General features: G+C 48.8%; 1 protein-coding gene across 4 annotated transcripts in view; it reads right to left on the bottom strand.

Annotated features, from left to right (window-relative positions):
* Positions 1–5,022: 5,022 nt before the first annotated feature.
* Positions 5,023–22,631, bottom strand: part of SORL1 (sortilin related receptor 1) — a 53,795-nt gene continuing 36,186 nt past the window's right edge. For 2 of the 4 annotated variants that reach the window (XM_074927363.1, XM_074927365.1), the window contains exons 32-48: positions 22,179–22,328; positions 21,710–21,838; positions 20,096–20,222; positions 19,388–19,557; positions 18,044–18,156; positions 17,642–17,746; positions 16,587–16,659; positions 15,352–15,434; positions 14,967–15,063; positions 14,214–14,398; positions 13,641–13,760; positions 13,376–13,540; positions 12,359–12,533; positions 11,743–11,849; positions 10,875–11,067; positions 10,546–10,758; positions 8,700–10,207 (exon numbers count right to left, since the gene is read on the bottom strand). In XM_074927363.1, coding sequence (XP_074783464.1) covers positions 10,140–10,207; positions 10,546–10,758; positions 10,875–11,067; positions 11,743–11,849; positions 12,359–12,533; positions 13,376–13,540; positions 13,641–13,760; positions 14,214–14,398; positions 14,967–15,063; positions 15,352–15,434; positions 16,587–16,659; positions 17,642–17,746; positions 18,044–18,156; positions 19,388–19,557; positions 20,096–20,222; positions 21,710–21,838; positions 22,179–22,328 — 2,273 coding nt within the window. In that variant the 3' untranslated portion in view covers positions 8,700–10,139. The other 2 variants (XM_074927364.1, XM_074927367.1) reach the window with 2 other exon arrangements.

Genomic DNA, 22,631 nt, shown 5'->3' with positions numbered 1-22,631 from the left:
TGGGCCTGAAAGATGGTGGGAGGTAAATTTAATATAGTATAAAAATAAAGGTAATCCCAGCAAAAGACAAGCGTGCAGCGTTTACTAAAGTCACCGCAGGCAGAGACAGTACATGTTTTGTGTCCAACAATAGCAGCGTACGTGACTTGAAATGCTCTTTCCTTATAAAACAAAATACCCACTGGTTTGGCTTATTAGCGCTAATCTTCAAAGGGTGAAGCAGTCCTGAGGTTCCTGGTTCAATTCATAAATTCAGCTCCGCTCTGGCAGCGCTCACTTGACAAAGTGCCATTGTTGCCCACGGCTGGGGCCGGGTGTGTGTGTGTGTGTGTGTGAGGTTTAACCTTCTGCATTTCCCCTTTTCGGCTGCACAAGGAATGCCCAAAGCCGTGCAGAAATATGTCTCTGATGTATAGTTTACATGTGAAAATGCTGCATTTGAACTTGCACTGACTCTGAGCAGAGTGGATCGGGTTAAATGGACTATTACAATGGCAGGAGCTCATCTGGAACTAATAATTTTTGAGGCCACCAAAAGTAAAAAGTAAAAAAAAAAAAAAAAAAAAAAAAAAGGTGGGGAGGGGGAAGAGGAATCCTGGTGAGTTTGGTGGCCAGTGACTAAAGCTTCTGCTGCCATCTACTGCACGTGGGTGGCAGTAGGGCCAGCTGGGAACGGCTCGCTTTGGGTGGAATTGGCCCCAAAACAGGTTAAAGAGTGAATCGTGGGTTCTGCTATGGATGGAGCGGGCTCAGAGCTCCGCACACCCCATCAGCCCCTCGCATGAGCCACGCTGGGCCTGGCTGGGCTTTTCTCTCACCACTGCAGTGCATCTGGTGGGTCTGTTACGGAGGGAGAGGAACATGGTGCTTTAATTGTCGCAGGTTTGGAGCAGCGCTCATTTTGCATTGTTACCACTTGCTTAGGATTCACCACCACGGAAGAAGTTTTTGGCTCCGGGTTGGGGGGCCGTTAACAAAGCCTTCATCAATTGCAGGCAAGTGGCTGCATCACAAATCACACGACAAAACCGGCGCTCGGTGACCGACATCTGTTTTGTCTCAGAAAGCGCAGCACGAAAGAGCAATGCTGGTCGGTAGCCCCACCCGCTGGAACTGGCTCAAGCATTACCGTGCTTGCCGGCCTGGCTAGACAATAAACGGAGTCTATTTATTTATGATGGCTGGACTCTCTAGCAGGTCATTGGCATGGTCTCCAAGGGCGATGTATTCGAATCCCTTTCTCAATTTTCTCTCTTCCATCTCTCCAGGCTGTCTTCTATTCTTTGTGCCTATTCTCCCAGGAGATCTGGTCTTGAAACAAATAGCTCACCATCGTTGTGGCTCTTGGTTGCGAGGTTAAATAAGTTTAGGAGGAAAAGTACATTTGAAATGATGCCGATCCAAATGAATGAGCCAAACACGCTATTGTCTTTACCAGCTCCGAGTCCGCCATGGTAATTTCCTGGGTACGTAGACATGCTGGCTATGACTTACATATAGCCACTGCGAAGTGGGACTGGGTTGAAAATGAAGCTGGTCTTGTGACTAAACACACACAACTGGGAATTGGCCTCTGGGCTTCTGTTTCTGGCTTTCCGAGGGATCTCAAGAAAGCCACCGCGCAGGGAAAGGAAAGCCGTGTAATTTCAGAAAGCCAGCCTAACCCCGATGCCAGGCCAGCAGCCCTCAGAGGGGGATGATGGAGCGTGTTAGGAGAGGACCCGGGGAAGCTGCTGGGGGAAGGGGCAGAGCCGTGTGGTGAGCTCTCCTCTCCAGCACAGGGTGCGCGGCTCTGAAGGCAGCGCATGTGCTTCAGGAGCAGAAAGGGGCTTCATCCAGCCAGCCCCTGGGCAGGGGACTGTTCTTACCCAGGCCAGGGGGTTTGGGATTCATTCCACGTAGGCTGTAGTGTCCTATTGTCACAAGCCTCAGCGTGAGGTAGTCACCAAAGAGCATCTGATCTATTTTAAGATAGATCTGAACTGCTGTGCCTCATCCTTGGCTACAGAAGGGGCCTGAAGTGACCCTCTCATCTTGGGCAAGGATAAATCCTGCCTAACGTTACACAGAACCCAGGCCAGGAGGAACCTCTGACCTCTCCTCTATCTTCTTACCATTATCCTTCGGGATCTCAGGCTTGGTGAAACACAAAACGCACAAGCAGCCATTCTTGCAGTGGGAGGGGAATGAAGGAGTGTAGAAAAACATTTGAGAATGGCTCATTCAGCTTCTGATATCCTTCTTAGAGGGCATCTGCTTCCCTCCGCTGGCCACAGGAAGATCCAGGGAAAATGAGTCTTCCTGTCTGGCCAAGTCACCCTGGAAATGTGAGGCTTGGTGATGTGAGTGCCACCTTTTGTCAATCTCTGCCCCTGACCCTTCATCTCTAAAATACGTTCCCCTCCTGTACAGCCAGTGTCAAGTTGTGGCAAGCTTCAGGATATGTTTAGTTAACTCCTGCTCAGCTCACACCCCCATTCCCCATTCACTGACTGTCTTCCTGGCTTTCTTTCCCAAACCACTGTCTAGTTCCTTTTTCCTCACCCTCCATCATCCTCCAAAGCAGTGGGATGTTTTTTCCCAGCCCAACCCCATGCAGGTGCTCTTGCTGAATATGAGGTCAGGTCTTCTCCCCGCTTCACTCTGTAGGGCCTGGGGAGAGCAAATCTGCTGGGCATCATGTGAGCCCAGCTATGAGAGTTTGGGGGATGTGGGCTTCTGGATGCCTATAATTTACAGGGAAGAAATAAACCACACATCCTGGAAGAGCCCCGGACTGCCATTTTTCTTGGGTCCCACACTTGGCATGTTGAGAGGTTCATGGCAAGAGCCAAGATGTTAATGGTTAGCATGAATCTTTCCTTCCCACAGACCTTCTCTTCCCTCCTTAAAGCAGGGGCTGGGCTATTTGGGAGCTCTTGGCTCCTCCATCCCAAATTCCAGCCTGAGTTTTGCTGCGAAATATCCTCAGTTATTTCATTTTTTCCTGCCGAGAAAGGCTAAACACAAACGTTCAGGAGTCTGGCACAAGAAACTCGGATTGCTTACTCAAAAGAGGACCAGCGAGCCAGAACTTCAGCTGCTCTCCCTCAAGATCAGAGCGCATCTATTTTGTGAAACGCTTAACCCATGCTGGGAAGTGCTTTTGCATTCTTGGCCTTGCTGCATTTCCACCTGGCTTCCTCGCTCTTGCAGGCAGCTCACTAAGTCCTAAATCAGTGGTTGTGGTCCATCTGCTGGAAGCAGCCCCTGATGTTAGTTGTGGGAGAGACAGGTGTAGTTTCAGGACGAGCAGAGTGAAGGGAGCCTGGATCCGTGCCTCCCGGCTGGGTTTGCACTGCGTGCTCCAACCCAAGCTCCTCCGGTGGTTGGGTTCCTCCTCCTCGATGGGTTTTCCTCTGTCTCACAGTGAGGAAAAATATTTTGCAAGCAGGAATGCTCGCGTGGGTCTCTTTCCTCTGCACAGCCTCCTGTTTTCAAGGAACACATAGCATAGTGGCATCTCCTGAGACCTCTCCCCCTTTGTCAGACATGTTGTGGGGAAGGGAAGGCTCGGAGAAACACGCTTGAGAGATGCGATCATGCCTAGCTCTGTTTCTTCATGAAACTCTGATTCTCCAGCCTGAAGGCAGTGGGGGAAAGAGAGCTGGATGCTTCCTGTGGTATGCTCGGCTTCAGATGTAAAACAAGAGACGACTGCGGTCTCAAAGAGAAAATGAAGCCACACAAGGAGCAAAGCTGGGAGATTAATTTGAGAACTGCCAACATATTCAACAATATTTAAGATGCCTTTATTTGTTAGGAGTCATTGCCTAATAACATTACCTAAAATGTTTGAGAGCAGGGTCTACCTACTCGCACAGCTACCATAGAGCCTGTACAAGAAACTCCCTTCTCTTTCAAGAGCTTGTTGAGTTTAGAGACTAGCTAATAAGGAAAGGTCACCAAGCAATAAAAAGGGAAAAGATAAAAAGAAAAGAGCCATGAAAAAATTCCAGTGCAGGCTTCCAGGGCAGGTGGGTTTAATCTGCCCCGGTGACTTTGCAGCTGCTCTCCAGGCGGGCTCTGCAGGTCTGAAGGTGAGGATCAGGTGAGGGCCAGTGGGGTCTTGATATCAAGTCCACGAGCAGCCGAGGGAAAGGTTTATATCTGAGATGGTGGGCAGGGGAGGCTGGGTCACTCAAAGCTGTATTTCTTCAGTTCGTCACAAGGTAACTTGATAAATACTGCTCTGATGAAGGCAGTAAAGGATTAGGGGGAAAATCCTCCCTATCCATAAAAAAAATCGCCAAGTTTTGTTGGCATAAACAGATCTCTTTTCTGTCAAGCCTTTACTCTGTCGAGATTTTCTCAGTGTCACTTAGCGCTGAGGTTTAAGAGTCACGTTGACTACATGTAGGTGTATGGGAATGAGGTGTAACTTCTTGTACCTCCTGGGGGGAGCAATCTATTTCAGCCACAATAGGGAAAAATCAGCTTCATTCATGAAGAAGGGGGCAACGGGGGGGGGGGGGGGGGGGGGGGGGGAAGGAAAGGCTGTTTGTTAATGTTGCCTTAAGCTAAACATTAATGAAGTGCAACACTTAAGACGCTTGCATGCCTCAATTATGTCCACCGAGCTCACATGTTGCCTTTGCAATTACGCAGGCTAAAAAATGAGGTACGTGTGAAGAGACCGCTGCCTGCTCATTACCTCTCTCCGCGAGCAGTAATTCCGCTTGCTTTCAGCTGCTTGGGTGTCAGGTGTACTTGCACACACGGGGTATCAAACAGTAACAGCCAAGCAGTGCGAACGCACCACGCGGCACCGGGACAGGATTGTTGTGGAAATAGATTTCAACCAGGGAAATAACGTGTGATGTGAGCAAGCCGGGCTTAGCGCCGGAGATGTTGTTCTGCAAACATGAAGGTGAAGCTCAGAAAGGCTGGAAATGTTGTCTGGTGTCTGAGGGTGTTGCTTACTGACTGCTGCTGACCTTGAAGGAAGGGACCGAGAACCAGCCAGATACGTGACTGCATTATGAATGTCAGTGGCACCTTTTTAGCAAGACTCTGCTGCTCCTTCTGTAGAAAGCACAATTTTTCTGTTTCTGATCATCCTGTTAGGTTATACAATGCGTCCCTTCTAATGTAAAACAGAAATCAAATATGGTTCAGAAAAAAAAAAAAAAAATCTCCTTTTTATTCTACTAGACACACAGAGTCTAGATAATAATTTTGGAAACCAGTAATTTTGTTTACCCAGTCCGTTTTTATTATTATCATTAAGTGGAAAAAACCCAAAACAAAACAAAACAAACCCGACAAACAAAAATTCCTTCAAAATTTGTGCAATAATAACATAGCCGAAATCAGTGAATGAAAAAACCCGACACGGAGTAGCAATTCAAATTGTCTAGTATTAAACTTCACTTAAGGAACCAGATTAGAAGTTGACACTACCTCTAAAAAAAAAAAACTCATTAAAGACTGGCTGCTTGTAGACTGCTGCACATTTTGAAGGATTAATTAAAAATGTTACAGCTAGTTCCAGTAATGAAGATGCTCTCTGGGTCCAAAAGTAACTAAACTCAATTGCACCATTTCCCTTCTGAAGTCCATTTGAAGGAGACTTGAAAGTTGTTTCAGAAAATGTTGTCTGGGTCTTTCCTGAACAGTGTTACATTTCCACCAGCAAATTAGCAAAGTTTGTCATTAAACAATTTTCTGCGCCTACAAAGAGCTTTCAAGCATGCAGATCCTAAGGATGACATCTGCCCTGCGAGGAGAAGGTGTGCTGCTCGGAGAGAGCCGTTTTTCCTCCCGGGGGTGAATTTGGTGACTCTAGAATCAGGATTAGGAAATAATCCTGCCCTGTCGCAGGCTTGGGCCACGCAGATCCCTCTCCACCCAGAGAGGAGCTTTCAAGCCACTTCTCCGAGGGTTTCTAGAACCCAGCAGGAAGTGATACCGTTTTGTGACCACCAAGGTGACCTGACCCTTGTGTTCACCAAGGTGAACACGGAGGTTCCTTTGGCCACGAGGCCAGAAGACAACGGCGTGGACGTTAGTAGCCAGCGCTGTCCCGGCACGTGCTCCCTCACACTCGCACGCTCCCTCCTCCCCTTTCTGGCTGGGTATGCGCTCGTATACATCTACAGGTAACTTGAGCTCTGCCCGAGGAGAACAGTCCTTTCCCAGGACTAAATCTGCAGCAAACTCCTGCTAACGCTGCGTCAAGGTAGGAGCACGCGGAACAAGTTACGGCAGGACGAGCCGGGACGTGAACTCACAGCACGCCAGCTATTCTGCAGGTGAAATGTCTACATGCATGGTTTTCCCTCAACGTGAGATGCTTCACCCCTCTCTGAAATTCCTCTTCGCATTTACCCAGGGCACAGGCCACAGGCCGAGCAGCAGAGGAGCTGTAAGCTCATGCTCCTGCATGTGCCCCAGCAGGTGCCGGGCTCTGCACAGGATCCTGCAGGAGGCAGCTGATGGGCAAAGTGATGTGATTTATTCAGGCTGAAAGGGGAGGCTTTTTTGACCTTGAATGGGTCATTCCAGGATTTAAAGGGGGCCTACAGGAAAGCTGGGGAGGGACTCCATCAGGGGGTGTAGGGTAGGATGAGGGGTGACAGTTCTAAACTGACAGAGGGCAGATTTAGATGAGATATTGGGAAGAAATTCTCCCCTGTGAGGGGGGTGAGGCTCTGGCACAGGCTGCCCAGAGCAGCTGTGGCTGCCCCCTCCCTGGAAGGGTTCAAGGCCAGGTTGGACGGGGCTTTGGGCAACCTGGGCTGGTGGAAGGTTGCCCTGCCCATGGCAGGGTTGGAACTAGATGATCTTTAAGATCCCTTCCAACCCAAACCATTGTATGATTCAGATGTCAAATGTGGAAAAATGGCACCTCCTTGCCTTGTCCTTTCTTGTAAAACCCAAAACCCCCACCCCTAAAAAACCCTCAAAAAAAACCCTGAGCCAAAGAAAAACAAACCTCACAGTCCAAAACCCCACCAGATTTTAGTGTTCAACCTTAGTCTTTTGTTCAAATGGACTTAAGAGTACCAGCGGGCATCTGCAGTGAAATCTGAAATGGATGCAAACACAAATTAACTGGAAGAAGTTCCTCCTAACCATGCTCCTTTTTTTCCTTATGGATCCAAAAGTTTCACTGGGTTCCTATGAGGTAAACCCAAACCACCTCCCAAAAGCAGGGTAACAAATTCATGTAATATTGCATAAGGCTACTGAAACAAAACCAGAACAAAACACGCATCCACATCCATGTTCCATATTTACACCAGAACCCTCCCACCCCCTATACATCTCTGTGAACAAGATTCCGTGCTTCAAAAATTCATAAAAATATACAATTTACCCAGAACGGTGTCTATCCTGCTCACTCCCTGCCTGGGGCTTAGACTTTTTTTATCTGTATATAAAACTCACCAGCCCTGTGAAGTCGCTTTGCTGAGAGCACAGTGGTGATTTTTGCACTGAAGGGGAAGGTTTGGGGGTGATGGGGGGGGGGTGTTGCCTCTGCGTTACGTCCACACAAGGTGAATGCAGCTTTGCACAAAGCCCGGCTGCTGCAGTGCCCCTGAACCCCTGTGCAATGCAGGGGTGACTCTGCAGAGCGCGGGCAGGGGGCTCTGTCCCCCCCATGCCGCGTTAGGGAGGCACAAGGTACCCAAGGGTGGTGCTTTGGAGTATTGCAGCAAAATGCTTTGCTGGGAATAGACTGAGCTCCGTACCAGCGTGGCTGAGCCACGGGTACAAAGGAGCCTTTGGGAGAGGCCAGAGGTGACCTGTCCCCCAGCTGAGGCTCGAAAGCATCCGACCAAGGGATTTCTGCAGAACGTAAAGTAGTTGTAAGGGTCCCCCTTGGCAGCTGTCTTCCATGGGCTAAATTCTACTCGCTTACCGGAGCAGGATTTACCCTGGGGGAGTAAAGCAGCAGTATTTAACCAATAGTAATTCTCACCAGAGAGATACCTGCTTCTAGGATACTATAATCTAGTTTTCAGTTATGCGTGCCAGAAATATCTGCTTAATAAGGAAGAGGTCCAATACTCTTTACCTCTGCTTTTAGGCTTTCTTTCCAGTATAAAATCTTTCGATTTATCTCTTTAGAATAGTTTAGCCTCTGGGTCAGATTCTGGTCTTTCTATTCTAGGCAAATTGAGCTATACATGCTGGGTTAATTTACTCAAAATTTTTACTCCTCAACAGCCCCTGACCCAGTAACAAGGTAAAAATACTGCAACTCTGCAAGCTTGCTGCTACTTATAAAAACCTGATTACAGTTTGGTCCCAGCTTTGGGGGAAAAAAAACCTGTCACTGGGAATGATAACACCAGTATTTGAAAATAGAGTTAGTATTTCTATAGAGTATCAAACCATACAGAACTTCAAATTTTATACATTTTCTGTATGTGAAATTAAACAGATCAGTCGCGTATCAAAACATAGTTGGCCTCTCTCATTTCATCTGTAGGAAGACTGCAATTATAACTTAATTTACACAGCAAAAATACTTTTGGTTTAAACAAAGAAAACAGCGTGACAAGACAGTGTGCTGTATTTTAACTGGTGTGAAGTTTTGCATATATAGAGCACGGACAGGCGTGACCCGTGAACATCCGCTTGTGTCGTCACTCTTGGGTTGGCAAGTAGTTGGGATTCGTGGCGAGATTCACATTTTGCTATCACAAAAAAAAAAAAAAAAAAAGCTCGACGGTGGTCACCAGACATTTCTACTGCTTAGCTCCGTAGCCAGCATTATGTCTACTGGAGACGTGAGATGACTAGTGATGGGAAAATAATATATATGCGTGTGTGTGTGTGTGTATATATATCTATATGTTATTTGTAAAGCTGAAGGTGAAAGTACAGCTGCCTTTAGGAAATGCTAATGAAGGAGGATCGAATCCCTGCTGTAAACCAAATGAATTTCGATGTTTAGTAATTACTGCTCTGTATGCCTGTTGGAAAATCTGTATGTGAAGCAGCGTCCTAGCTGCGCACAGTGCAGGCTCCCCCTTCTGTCCCACCGACACCGCAGCATCCGAGAGAAGCTCCGCAGAGGAAAAGGGGGTCCCGATTAGCTGGGAAGTGTGTTTTAAGGTGTGAGCTTTAACTTCAGGTAGCGGCAATTTTTTTTTTTTCATTGATGTTACTGACATAAACTACAGATTAATCATGCCCCGCGTGACGGGCAGGGGCTGCAGTTCGGTGCCCTCCGAAGGGGTTTGGGCAGCGGTAGGAGGGAACAGGGTGTTCTTACAGCACACCCGAAAGCCAGGGTCAAAACTGCAATGCTGCAAAAGGATGTAAAACCTCTCTCCTGTGGGCAGAGCCCCAGAAACCCTCCTGGTAAGGGGCCCTGGCGTGGTGTCCCCATGCAAGGGTTTGGACAACCCCTGGCAGCGTGGCTTTTGGCTTCTAGGTAGGGCAGCAGGAACCTCAACTCCTACAGAAAGTATGTGCTGCAGTACCTCAGGCTCTGAGCTTTCTGCAAGATTGACTCTCTTAGGGGGAAAAAAATATGTAAAAATAAGGATTTTTATTATCATGGCAAGAACAATGATGGGGATGCCAAGATACTACTGCCTTGCAAGATAAAGTGGCACATGTTCTACACAATAATGTGTACAATGTCTGATGACTTTGGAAATCTGTTCTCAAGCAGATTTCCCAATAAATTAACACAACAAAAATACTTTCATATAAAACAAAGTCCAAAGGATTTTTTTTTTTTTTCTTAAAGTAAAAGCAAAACCTTCAGGGACTATATTACTTATCTCTCTCTACATATATAATCTCCTGAATTTTTTTTAAATAAATTTATTCTTGTCTTAGAAAAATAAAACGAGTAGCCAATTTAGTCAACGGAAAATATCTCACAGACTTAAAAGCATGCCCAGCAAGCATAGCCTTGTAAGACTAAATTAATGTTAAATCAAAGCAATTTGTTACTAAACCAACCTAGTCTGCAATTCACAGTTGATTACTACAAAGTGTATTTTTAAAATTTTTTTGGCCCATATAAAAATAACATATTGCAACTCAAAGTGCATTTTTAAAATAAACAATCAACTATTTTTATCAAATAAAATATTTACACCATTTGGTTTTTTTACAGTCAGAAATACGCTTCACGCGATGACCATGGGGACATCATCTGAAAATCCAGTTATCATTGGGGCTTCGTCATCCTCATCTCCTGAAAAACAAACCCAGAGTGCTGTTATGCTGCCCTCAGCGTTTCACAGGGCACAACTAAACAGGCTGCTGATGCCGGCCACAAAACTGCCCTTAAAACCAGCCCGCTGCGGCCTCGCTCACGCGCTTACCTGGCTGTTGTTGTACGTTCAGGTTTAACCTGATTTGCATTAGAGGGAGAGGTTTAAGTGAAGTTATCCTGGGCCAGCTTTGTACTCTTAAGATCAAATCCACGAGGATTTTTAGGCCAAAGCGTGATAGAGAAGTTCAGTCTTGCACTGATTTCACATCCTTAAGGCTGCCCTGAAATGTCACCGCATGAAACCAAGGGCTACGTACCTAAATCGTCTCCCGAGGAGAATATGGCCGAGCCCAGGCGGGAGCTGTAGTGGCTGTTTGCAAAGGCAGTGAAGCTGTTCTGCAGCCGCCTGTGCCTCATGTACAGCACCACAAAGCCAATCCCAAGGGTCACCAGGAGCAGGAAGAGCACCGGTACCACGATGGCAGCGACGTCTGTGGATCTGCCAGCTCTCGCTGCAGAGGAGTCTTCACCTAAGATGAAGGAGGAAGAGGAACGCCGTTTGCAACCCACAGTACGTTCCTCCAGCGACCCTGCGAGGCTTCCCCTAGCCTTGGTGAAGGAGGATGGGGGGATGCCAGGGGCTCACCAGTTCCTAGCTCATCGTAGAGAAGAGTGGCCGGCTCGCCGCACATCTGCCCGCCATACAGGCACCTGGCCTGAACTGTGAACGAATAGTTGTGACCGATCTTCAGGTTGGAAACTTTGAAGAAGTTTTCTGTGGTGTTCCCGAGGTAAGCTGTGATGTTCATCAAGCTGTCAAACATGTGAATCTCGTAACCCTGAGAGTTGTGAAAACAAAGACACCCCGAATCACTCGGCTGCAGAGGTCAGGTTTGCTCCTTTTTAAACAGGGTTTTGAAGCTTGTTTTTCCTCCCGAATCTAGCCTTGATGAAACACGTTGGGCAACGCGGAGCCTCCTCCGGGCACCCCCGTCAGTGTGCGCTGACCTTGGCCAGTTCAGGGAGGAGAGGAGATTCCAGTCTGTCTGGTTCACCCTGTTCTCATCATCCCCCCGAGACCACCCAGAACACAGAGTCTCAAAACAGCGATGTCTTTTTTTGGCACCGTCTGCTACCTGCCCGGGCCCTGACAGAGAACACGTCACAGATTTTCTATCAAAGTCTGAATAATGGCAATTCTCAGATCTTATCAATACGCTTCCCAGCACGGCTGGGCCTTGTCCTATTCCCAGTCCTTTCACACGTGTGACAGCTGACCTTTTCCAAGCGGATAATTATGTTCCTAAAAGGTGACCGATCAGATCTACCAGCCTTAGTGCCTTAGTCGTGATAGGAATTGAAGTGAGCTCTACACAGAGGGCTCATCAAGGACACTTAGGGGAGCAGAGTGTACTGGCATATTTTAAAGAGCCTGTGAAAGGAGCCTTGCAGTGATTCTGCTCTAGGATTTTCTGAAATATTGCCTGTAGGACACGAGACGCAGCGCAACTTACCCGGCTTTCATTGAAATTACTTTCCTTTAATGCCAAACTCTTCCAAAAAAGCAGAATATGGTCATTTTCTGTAATAATTTTTAAGGCATCTGGTGCAGACAGCGGAACTGCAAATAAGGGAAAAATAATGGCAGGCAGGTTAGGTTTTAACACTTTTCTTTTGGCTGAGAAACAACAACGGGGTCACCTCCAAAACTTAGTATTTTTTTAGGGATCAGCACAATACTCTGCTTAGAAAAAGGCTATACTGGAGGGGGTGATGCTGTGACATGTAACCTGGTAGGAGCTTTTCAGTGGGGTTTTATGGCAGGACCATAAATGGTACTTCACGGTGTCTTTCCCATCTCCATCCAGGCAGGAGAAACTCCCCAACTCTCGTTTGAGAGGTTTCCTCTGTGCTGCTGTTCTTTGGGGGTTTAACTGCCTTCCCTGGGAGCTGCAGGGAGGCCGCTCAGAAATGGGCTTTGGCTGTGGGAGGGGTCTGAGCGATGCAGAAACACTCCTGCAGCCTCCTACTACTGCAGGGGTGGGATGGCTGGTGCGTGGGATGGGCGCTGGATTCCCCACAGCGCACGGTGCTCACCCAGCACCCACCCAGCAGTCCTCTCTCCTTTACCTGTGTTGATCTTCATGCTGGATTCTTTGCTCATGTTTCCCAGTTGAACAATCACGTGGTATTTGCCTCCCGGTTCAAGTTTCTTAATGGTGTACTCCACTGTGCTGTTCCGGGTTTTCACTTTGTAGATTTTATCTGTTTTTCTTATTAAATCTTTAACTGCGACAGCGTATAACTGGAGAGGGGGGGAAGGCACACACAGTGAAATATCTCACTTTCCTTCAGACTTGCTAGCAATCTTATACGATGGTAGGGCATTAGATGCGTGGGGACAAAATTTAAATTAAAACAAGCCTGCACTCTACAGAAAGGCTGGGAAGCAAGATTTCAAGTCTCTTGCTGGACACACTGGATCCCTGCCCGAGATCAGTATTTACAGATGCAGAAAATGCAGTTACTGGAACAGATGAGGGGAGGAGGAAAATCTCAGGTTGTACTTCTTAGTGAATCACAAGGATGCAATGTAAACTCCTGCCCTCTCAAAGTTTCCAGTTTTGCTGGGAAGATTTATACCTTTAGACCTTTGCCGTTAAAGGCTGCGGACCAGAATAGGAGCGGAAAGCTTGCTGAGAAAATGACTGGCCTTCAGTGGAGCGAGACCTGACCATATGCCAGCGTGCCAGAAAACAGAACCAGGCTTTGTTGGGGCGGCGCTGGCGTGGTTGGAGCAGGAGCAGAGCCTGCACCCCGCTGGCCTGCGGGCTGTGCTCAGGCACCGGGCAAAGCCCAAGCCCAGAAAGGTGTTTTAGCACGTGCCCAAGTTTGCTTTCAGACTCAGACATATCCCAGACCCGACTCTTTTTACAGGCAGAATGAATGTTAGAGGCCTGAGCTAATGGCCAGTAATTTGGAAAGAGGAAATTCAGGTCTCAGGGGTGTCAGCATCTTGCTGATGACGAGACGGAGGGTAGACCTGATCTCAGCCTCAATTCTCTATCAGCAGCAGGGCAGGGATCTGTCTCTGAGCCAGGGTTTTGCACGCAAAGGGACAAGAGAGAAGGCGCTGTGATATATTACCATGTCCTGGTCAGGCGAATCGTAGGGCGATTCCCACTTAATGACCGCGAACGTCTTCCCGGTGTGCACTGAGTGGAGGTGCCGAGGGGGCAGCCGGTTGTCAGGGATCATCTTCACCACGACGTAGTCAGACGGTGGCCCTTGGTAGGGAGACATCACACGGACCTTGAAGGGATGACACAGCCGTTAATACTGTGCCTGCACCCTTCGGTACCAAACTACAGCCCAGAGCACGGGTCGGAGGGGGAACAGAAAAGGAGCCTACCAGGAACAGGTACTGCTCGTCCCGCTCCACCAGCACCGTGATGTTGTGGGAGGTCGTGGTGGTGTTGTAAGGGCTCCTGTACAGCTCTAGGAAGGAGGTGGCGTAGAAGATGCCATAGACCTGCGGAGGAAGGGCACAACAGGGAGGGTACAGATTTTGGCAAGAGCTGGAGCTCCCACCCAAACTTTCACCGGCTGGTGCTTTTTAGGGACATGACGCAAAGACCCTTTTTCCTGCGGGCACTCTCTCCTGTCCAAGTTCAGATTCAGTTTATCCACTCACCACTGCACTCCCCACCCTAAAATCCTGGGCTCAGCTCTGATAACACGGCAGTCAACTGAAAAAACCCCTGGAGCACCATGTTGTCTGTACTGCAGCCACCGATCAGGGGCTGAACAAATGATTCTGTTTAAGGGGCAGCAAGTGCTTCCCCCCATCTTTTAAGCGCAGAAAGTTTTCAGGGCCGTGCAATTCAATCCCTGCAAATAATCTTGTCCTAAGATTTTGCTCGTGTTTTGAGGCTCTGAGCTAGACCCTATCCCAGCTGGTGAGAAAAGAGAGTCGGTGTCTTACGACATTCCTCGGTCCGGTCCAGCTGCACTCCACCGCAGTCTGGTTGATGGCCTTGGCTTTGAGACTTGGAGGTGCAGGTCTTGTCCCACTGGTCACCACATGTACAAAAGACAGAGGGCTGTCACCCAGCTCCGTCTTAGCCCAAGCAGAAATTTCATAGGGGGTGTGTGCTGTCAAATTTGCCACTGAGCAAGAAGAGAAACGTGAGCTATTAGGTGAGGTAAAGGACTGCAACGGCAGGGTGAGAGCACTAGGTAAGGGTCAGCAACATCAAACAGTCTAAGGAAGGAGCCTGCCTCTCTTGGTTTGTGTTTTCATTAATTTTGAGTAATTTCCTTTATACAAAAGCACCTGGGACTCTGGTCTCTAGCCTAGCCTGTGCTTTTCTGTATTGGGATGCTTTCCCATATTTAGACTGTGCAAACCAGAGATTTTTCCAAACAGAAATTTGATTAATAGGGACATGTACTGTATACAAGCCCAAGAATTGTTGACCTTCTGCAGACCAGATAAGGAACCACAAACAAAATCCCATGTGATGAGAAAAGGCTAGTGTAGCTCTGCGGGATAAATCCCAAATGTGCTTGAAATCTTCAAGTCCTAAAAACAGGGGCCAAGGATTTGTTGCTTTGCCCTCTCCAGACTCACTCTCTCCTAAACAGAGTTGAAAAAAAAAAGAATCCTACAGCTTTCCATAAAACCTTCCATTTGGTGTTGACTAAAGCAGAATTTAACACTTTGCACAGAATTTACCTTTGAGGATGGACTTCTCTCCTTCTATAATCAGAGTCCGTTTTTCCTGTCTGTGTGTATCAAATGTCCAGTAGACGTTCACAACGTAACCGCTGACCTGTCAAGCAGCAAGGACACACAATACAAACTCTCAGTTCAGCTGTTTTTGCATGCACTGAAAGAGTCACCACTGAAAGCCTCGGCATTGTGATCTCCATCCGAATTAAGCGATCTGGGGGTGGTTTATGAGTAGGGAGAAATGATTTGGCATGAAATAACTAGTTTCAAAAAGTATTTGCAATACTTAAATAGGTGACAGCTGATCCCATCCAGCATTTACCATTTACCCAACACAGGAATTTTTTTTTTTTTTTCTTTATTTTAGTTTCAGAAGTAGAAGTGTTACCTTGATATTAGCAGTCATTTTTAGGCTGAAACTTATGGAGTCCTCGCTGTAGCTCTCAATGTGTATGACAGGCGGAGGAATGACTGGAAGAAAAGAGAGAAACAGCTGTTACCCCAGCACAAAGAAATGCAAATACTTACTGAGAGGGGACAGGTAAAATACAGCTTTTCATTATGACAACCAGCTCTCAGGCCAGGAACCCCCCGTTTTTCCTGCCTGTCTCCAAGACACACACCTCTCAGAAAGCACCGACGTGCTGCACCTCCATTGCTTTTTCTGTCAACCATCTAAAAGCTGCCTTATCTGTGCCTTGCACAGCACCGGCTGAAAGCAGAGAGGTCTGGACACAGGTATTTTACTTCTGAACTCAGTGGGACAAGCTGGTATCCCAGTTAATGGCTTCTGGCCTTCAGAGGATCTGGGCACAGCTGTCAAACACTCATGCAAAACCTGACGTGAAAGCTATTACAGTTCTTCCTACTTTGTTTTTTCTAACCAGCAGGTACTCATGTACTTCATGTTATCTGAATCCTGCAATTTTAGTAGCATGGTGGTTTTTTTCCTTCCTTTGTCGACATAGTGAGGATGCACTTTTATCTAACAAATTAGCAGGCAATTGTGACATCAGCATATAGGTTTGGAAGAAAAACTTGGCATGAATAGAAATGATTTTGAACGGCTTTTCTAAAAAACAGTCTGGAGGGAAAAGATTTACTATGTTATTTAGTGCAATGTTGTGATAGTCCTTGGGAGCCTTGGTGGTCTTTTAGTGGTCTAACCTATGTGAGATGCGGAAACCCTCATAATCATAAGAGCAAGAAGCAGGAGGAAGCATCCTTTCAGCCTGTGACAGCGAAGGAGTTGGTGATAACGTGTCTTGCCTATCTGAAGGTAGGATTTAGCCTACGCGAGTCAGAGGGAATCCATCTGCAGTTGAGGAGAGATGGGCACCTTGTGGACAGGTGTCTCACCCACCTCCAGAGTGGTCACTACATGTGTCCTACATGCCACGGAGTTCAGAGGAAGAGTCAGTGACCCATTTAGACTTGCCACTGAACCTTGAGGCAGCTCAAGTTAAGCGAAATGGTACAGCAAAGTTGTTAGATAGGGTAAAACTCTCAGTAGGGAAGAATAAAGACCGAGGAGGTGGTTCTGCAATGCTGGCGCTAACGCTTCAGGCTTAGAGTCAGCCTTTTTGCTACGTAGTCCGGGTTGACTGAAACAAGAACATTTACCTTTGCCTTTTATGGTGGTTATGGATTTGGAATCGCTCCAATTTCCCACTCCTCGACTAGTTACCGCAGCAACCTTTTCAAATAAGAGGGTTGGTTAATATGAACAAACGTTCGCCGCCAACATTGTATAATGCAAACAGAGAACGAGGTTAGAGCAAGGTTACGGACGTGGCGGAGCTCAAGGGAAAAGGACTTTGAAGCAAACAATAGCTTAATTACTTGGCAATAAAATCCTTATTACTGAGATAAAGCAGACTACTTTAAGTCAATTAAAGGAATCTAAGAGGGAGGTGCATCCTCTTTGCAGATAACCGCTCTCTTATGAGATCTTTATAAGGAGCCCATCAAGATAAGGAGCTTTGGGCTCTATCAGCCATAGTGTAGGTAAGAACCATGCCAGTGAAGTCCATGCAAGCGCTGAATCTCATTCCAAACATTTATTTGGGAACAGATTAGTAGGGGAAGGAAAACCATGGAAGGAAAGACTCACTGCAACCAACTGTGAGAATAATACTGATTCATGGCGGGGAGGGGCGGGGGGCATTTATCCCACCTCCCAGTGAACTCCCCCAAGAACCCTCCTCATTCAGCACAGGGAGGGTGGACCACGGCAGAGCAGACATTTCCCAGGGCTCACCGTGCAGACTTTCTTTTCTTATTCTCGTTACTTGTGTCTATAATTACCCAGCTTCTCCCATGTGCATACATTTCCCCACGGGCAGATCTGGTTCTTCTCCCAGTGATATAGTAAGGACCAAATTTATCTCTGGCCCAGATCCAGTGCACTTGCAGAGACATTGGAATGGGCAATTAGTAGTGCAGGTTTCATAACACAGCCTGGCCTTCTGGGAGAAGGAGCAAACCAAGGGCCTTAACTCAGGTCTTGGAACTCTACACATTAGCAGCACAAATCCCAAGCCCCCACTGTGGGTTGACATTGAAGGGGAGGATTTTAACAACATACTTTTTTTAGCAAGTACTTGACCGTGCAGGACTTAGACCATCTAGTGAAAAGCAGGGAGAGCATGCACAGATAGAGGTTTCAAAATACTCACTCTAACTGTGTATAATGTGTTGACCTGTAAGTTCTTGATCTCAGTGCAGTTCTTGGTGGTTCTAAGGGATGACCACTCCTTGGATCCACTCCTGCTGTATTCCACCTAGGAGCATCAAAACAAGGGATGAGGGCTCCCTAGTCAAAGAGTACCACAGGGTGACAGGTCCCTCAGTGTCAAAAATCTCAGCAGAAAGAAGTAGGAATGCTTGCAAAGGCAGCCAGAAATTAAAGTATGAACTCGAGGGCCGTGTTGCGACCCCCGGCCCCGCAGCATTTCTTCTCCCAACTTCCCCCACGCTCTCAGCAGATTTCCTCTACAAAAATGTGCTATTCCTGGCCCACCCCCCTCTGCTGTGAGCCCCCAGCAGCCCTCCCTGTCCCAGCACTGCTCCGGACTCACGATGAATTCCCGTATGAGGCCGTGGGTGTTCACAGGGGGACTCCAGCAGCCGGTCACCACACCCTCTGCCTCCTTCTTCAGGGACAGCTGCAGGTTAAAGGGAGCGTCCGGTACTAGGGAGAGAAACAGCGTCAGGGAGAGTCCAAGCTGCGTGTCTGGATCACACAGGGAAAAAGGGGGGTTTCCCTGAAAGGCTGGGGCAGAGGGGCTGTGCCCAAGCACTCCTGGCTCTTACTCCTGCAGTTGTGTCCTGAGGACTTTACACCCCTGCACTGGAGCAATGAAGCTTTTTTTGTAACTGTGCTGAAGCAAGGATTTCGTTAAGCTCTTTGGTTTGCATCCCTTCCTTAACCTGAGCTCCCCTCTGCAGGTAGAATGAGTTTGCTCCTTGTGTAGGGTACGGAATGGTCCCACAGGCTCCTCACCGTGCTGTGAGGGGAGATGAACGTCCCTGTGGTACTAAACCATTGGCTCAGGGAGAAGAAAGAGGGCAGGTGGGTGACTCAGTGCAGGACTGGCCCTAGGCAGGGATCCCACAGCCCTTCTTCCAGTCCAGCACCATTCCTAGGCCTCTGTAAAGACTCCTTCTGTTCTAATGGGGATACCTTCACAGGATCTGATGCTGCCAGTCACAGAGGGACCTGGGGGCGTTGATCAACAGCCGGCTGAACAGGAGCCAGCAGTGTGCCCAGGGGGCCAAGGAGGGCAATGGCATCCTGGCTTGTGTCAGCACTGGCATGGCCACAGGGACAGGGAAGGGATCTGAGCCCTGGGCTCGGCACTGGGGAGGCCGCCCCTCGCTGAGGGGCTTCAGTTCTGGGCCCCTCACCCCAAAAGGCCATTGAATGACTCGAGCGTGGCCAGAGAAGGGCAACGGAGCTGGGGCAGGGTCTGGAGCACAGGTCTGCTGGGGAGCGGCTGGGGGAACTGGGGGGGTTCAGTCTGGAGAAGAGGAGGCTGAGGGGAGACCTCCTGGCCCTCTGCAACTCCCTGCCAGGAGGGGGCAGAGAGGGGGGATGAGTCTCTGGAGCCAAGTAATAAGCGATAGGACAAGAGGGAATGGCCTCAAATTGTGCCAGGGAAGGTTCAGACTAGATGTCAGGAAGTATTTCTTTGCAGAAGGGGCTGTTGGGCGTTGGAATGGGCTGCCCAGGATCCCTGGAGGGGTTGAAGAGTCGGGTCGATTTAGTGCTTAAGGATCTGCTGTAGTTGGAACTGTTGGTGCTGGGTTAACGGTTGGACTGGAGGATCTTCGAGGTCCTTTCCAACCTGGATGATTCTGTGATCTACTCTCTAAGCCAAAGCAACGTGCATCACTGACAGGAGCCGTGCAGGTCTGCTTACATCCTTCGGGTGTCCGGAGGGTGATGAAGTCATTGGTGTTGTAGACTCGGCTGAGACACTGCACTTGGACTTTCACCTGATAAGTACAGTCAGGCTTCAGGACTTTCAGAATGCTGTTGGTTTTGTTGCTGTGGGTTTCCAAAATCTTCCAAATGCTTTCACCAACCATCCTGCATGAGACAGTCACACCCCTCTGGTCAGGACAGTGTTTGAAACCATCTATCTGTATGTTAACAGCTTACTGCTTAGTTTTCTTTCCAGTAAAACCACACCACTGGCTTGAAAAGATGCTCTCTAAAGCCTGAACTAAACATATCTCTGTGACTTATAAGCACCGTCCTCTGAGGTATTCTATAACTGCTGTGCTCTAATTTCATGACTTTGTTCTTTTGTTAGCAGTCCCACAAAGACAAGACCCAAGTGGAAAAACCCCCGAATATAGCTACATTACTGTCTGAGTAAACAATCATGGAGTAAGCAAATACAGCTTTTCACAAATGCCCCCTAGTTACAGTATTTTGGGTCTCCTTTGCAAGCAAGTATGAGAAAAGTTCCAAGCAGAACTAGACTGTGCAGCTGTCGGTCTTTCAGGCCTGATTCTGTACAGTATTTTGCTGTCAACATGGGTTCACCGATACCTGTACTCATGGTTTTAGCATTTACTTGACAGGAAGAGCAGCGGGCCGTGCAGTGCAACAGGTGCTGTACCTGTAATAGACGTTATAGACACAGGAGGTCGAGGACATTCTCTTTGGCCGAGCCCATGTCAGAGTGACATCACCGGAGAAATCAGCCGTCCACTGGAGGTTCTGGACTTTGTACACGATTGTGTCATCTAAGCAGGCAATGGGAAAAGTTAGTCTGAGGGAGACAAGCCCTTTACCCAGCACAGAAAGAGGGGTTATGTTCGTAGCACAAACAGTGTGTGAAGGTAGAAACAGTGATATGAGCAAAGGGAGTATCTGCACCATTCAAAGACATGTAATTCAGGTGGGTGTTATCAGTGGAGAAGAACGGGCTGTTCAGAGCAGGAACACACCCCTGGTGCTCTCAGTTCTCCCCAGAATGCCGCATCATGCAAGCATCCCCTTTTCCCTAAGGAAAGATGAAGTGTGGCTCTTAATGAAATACTCTTCAACGTCACTTTGGAAGTGCATGAGTGCAAACTGATCTGTGCAAGCCAAGTCACTCCTCCACCCATGCGACGAGCCCGTGCTGTCACTGTAAGCCACCCAGGGCCTTCCTTTGTGTGGTTTTCCTTATCACACTTCCCGTTCAGCAGGACCCAAGCGCAGGCTGGGAATGAAGGCAGCAGTCTGGGGACTGCCTTGACGCGAGCTCTGCAGCTGAATTACTGCCTGACCTTGGGAAAGGCATTTAGGGGATAACGACGCTGTGAAATCCAGCGCTGGCAGTGGGGGGGACTGGAGGTGCTTACTGGAGAGGGCCCAAATCCATGCCCTGCTCCCGCCACGCCGTCCCCTGCTCTGTCCCTCCAGGGGACCGTGTGTCGGAGCCACATCCAAACGCCACGGTCTGGCCCTGCTCGGGTGCTCAGCTTCCATCCCAGGGCTGTACAGAAACCAAGCACAGCGGAGCCCAACTGCTGCTGCTTCGCTTTCCCTAACCAACTGGAAATGAAACCCAGCAGGCATGTGAGTCTGCAGGCAGGCACGGCTACGCACGCCCTCCGAGGGAAAAGAGATGGCTTCCCCTCGGCGTGGCAGCCAAGCCGCGAATCTCGGCAGCTCCTTCCCGCTCCCCTGAACCTGCTAGCCTCTCCCAATCAATATTTAATTAAAGAACTAAAACCTGATTGATGCTCAAACCCCCAAGCAGTGCAGCAGGAAAGCAGCTGAATCTCACGGCTGGCCAGAGACAGCGATCGATCGCTGTTATCTGCCCAGGGCGGGCTGCTGCCTGCGTCCCGCCTGCCTCCACAGGGCCACCAAAGGCCAGTGTGGGAGGACCAGCGATGGCAGCAGGGCACGTGCCACAGCTCCCAGGGTCACCTTGCAAAGGAGGACAGAGCTGGAGACTATTGCTTCACCTGTGGGCCATGTAAAATAGACAGCTTTGCTCCTACCCATCCTAAAATTGTTTTTCTGTGTCTGAGGCCACTGAAAGACAAACTGTCAGTGTAGAAGCTGTCTGGGAGGTTTGTCCCAGCTGGTTATAGAATGGTGAGGAGGTAGCTCGGACAACTGAACAGAGGCAGATGTGTGTAGGATGTTGTGAATGAACAGTCGTATCCAGGAGAGCACCTCTGCATGCTAACACAGAGCAGGGCGTGAGAAATGGGAGAGGGCTGCTGCTTCTTACCCGTACAGTTGCTCTCATCGCTGCTGTCTGAGCAGTCCAGATATCCATCACACCGCTCTGTCACCATGATGCAGGCCTCTCCGTCCTCGCATTTATATCCATTAGGGCATGACAGGGTGCTGTGAGTAGCTGAAAGAGGCAGAAGAGTTTCAGGACTCAAGGCAGGGAAGTTCTCCCACCAGCATTGGGCTGTTTGCAGTGCCAGTGCTGCTTCAAAAGCAGGCATGATGCTGGGTGGCTGCATCTTCTGGCATGGGGGCGTCAGAAGAACCTGGAGCTTATCCCACAGAACACAACTGTGATGGCACTGGTGGTTTGGATTTGTCTTTTTTTTTTTTTTTTTTTAGCGTAAGGCTGTGTTTACTGCAAGGATTTCACCAGCAGTAAAACTCCTCAGTGGCTCCCCCACGCTCACAAAGTTTCCCAAGGGCAAAAGCCCGGCGAGCCGCTCTCCCCTGCCCGCACTTACGGCAGCTCCTCTCGTCGGTGCCGTCCTGGCAGTCCCGCAGCCCGTCGCACCGCTTCCAGTTGGGGATGCACTTGTGCAGCTGCTGGCACTCGAACTCGAACCTGCTGCAGCGGCCCGGCACCGCCGGGGAGGTGACAGTCACGTTGGGTCCTGCACACACCAGCCAGTCAGGAAACCACCCAGCAGGGCCAGGCCAAGCTGCCACCGGGAGGGACCGAAACCTGTCCCCAGGTCCCGACTCCACTAGATGGCAATCTCTTCCCATCTAGCAGGTAGATGGTTTCTGCTGGGGGATGCCTCAGCCATCCTCTCTCCTGACTGCAGAGGGCTGGAAAAGCACCTGGTTTGCACCAGCTCAGAGCTTGGCAAGCCAAGGACCGCAGCAGGAGAAAGACCCTCTTTTACCTTCACAGAATCAACTAGGTTGGAAAGGACCTTGAAGATCATCTCATC

This window comes from Athene noctua, chromosome 26 (genome assembly GCF_965140245.1).
Source record: "Athene noctua chromosome 26, bAthNoc1.hap1.1, whole genome shotgun sequence".
Taxonomy (NCBI): domain Eukaryota; kingdom Metazoa; phylum Chordata; class Aves; order Strigiformes; family Strigidae; genus Athene; species Athene noctua.
Note: the sequence above shows the minus strand (reverse complement) of the source record. Positions and strands in the feature narration are given on the sequence as shown.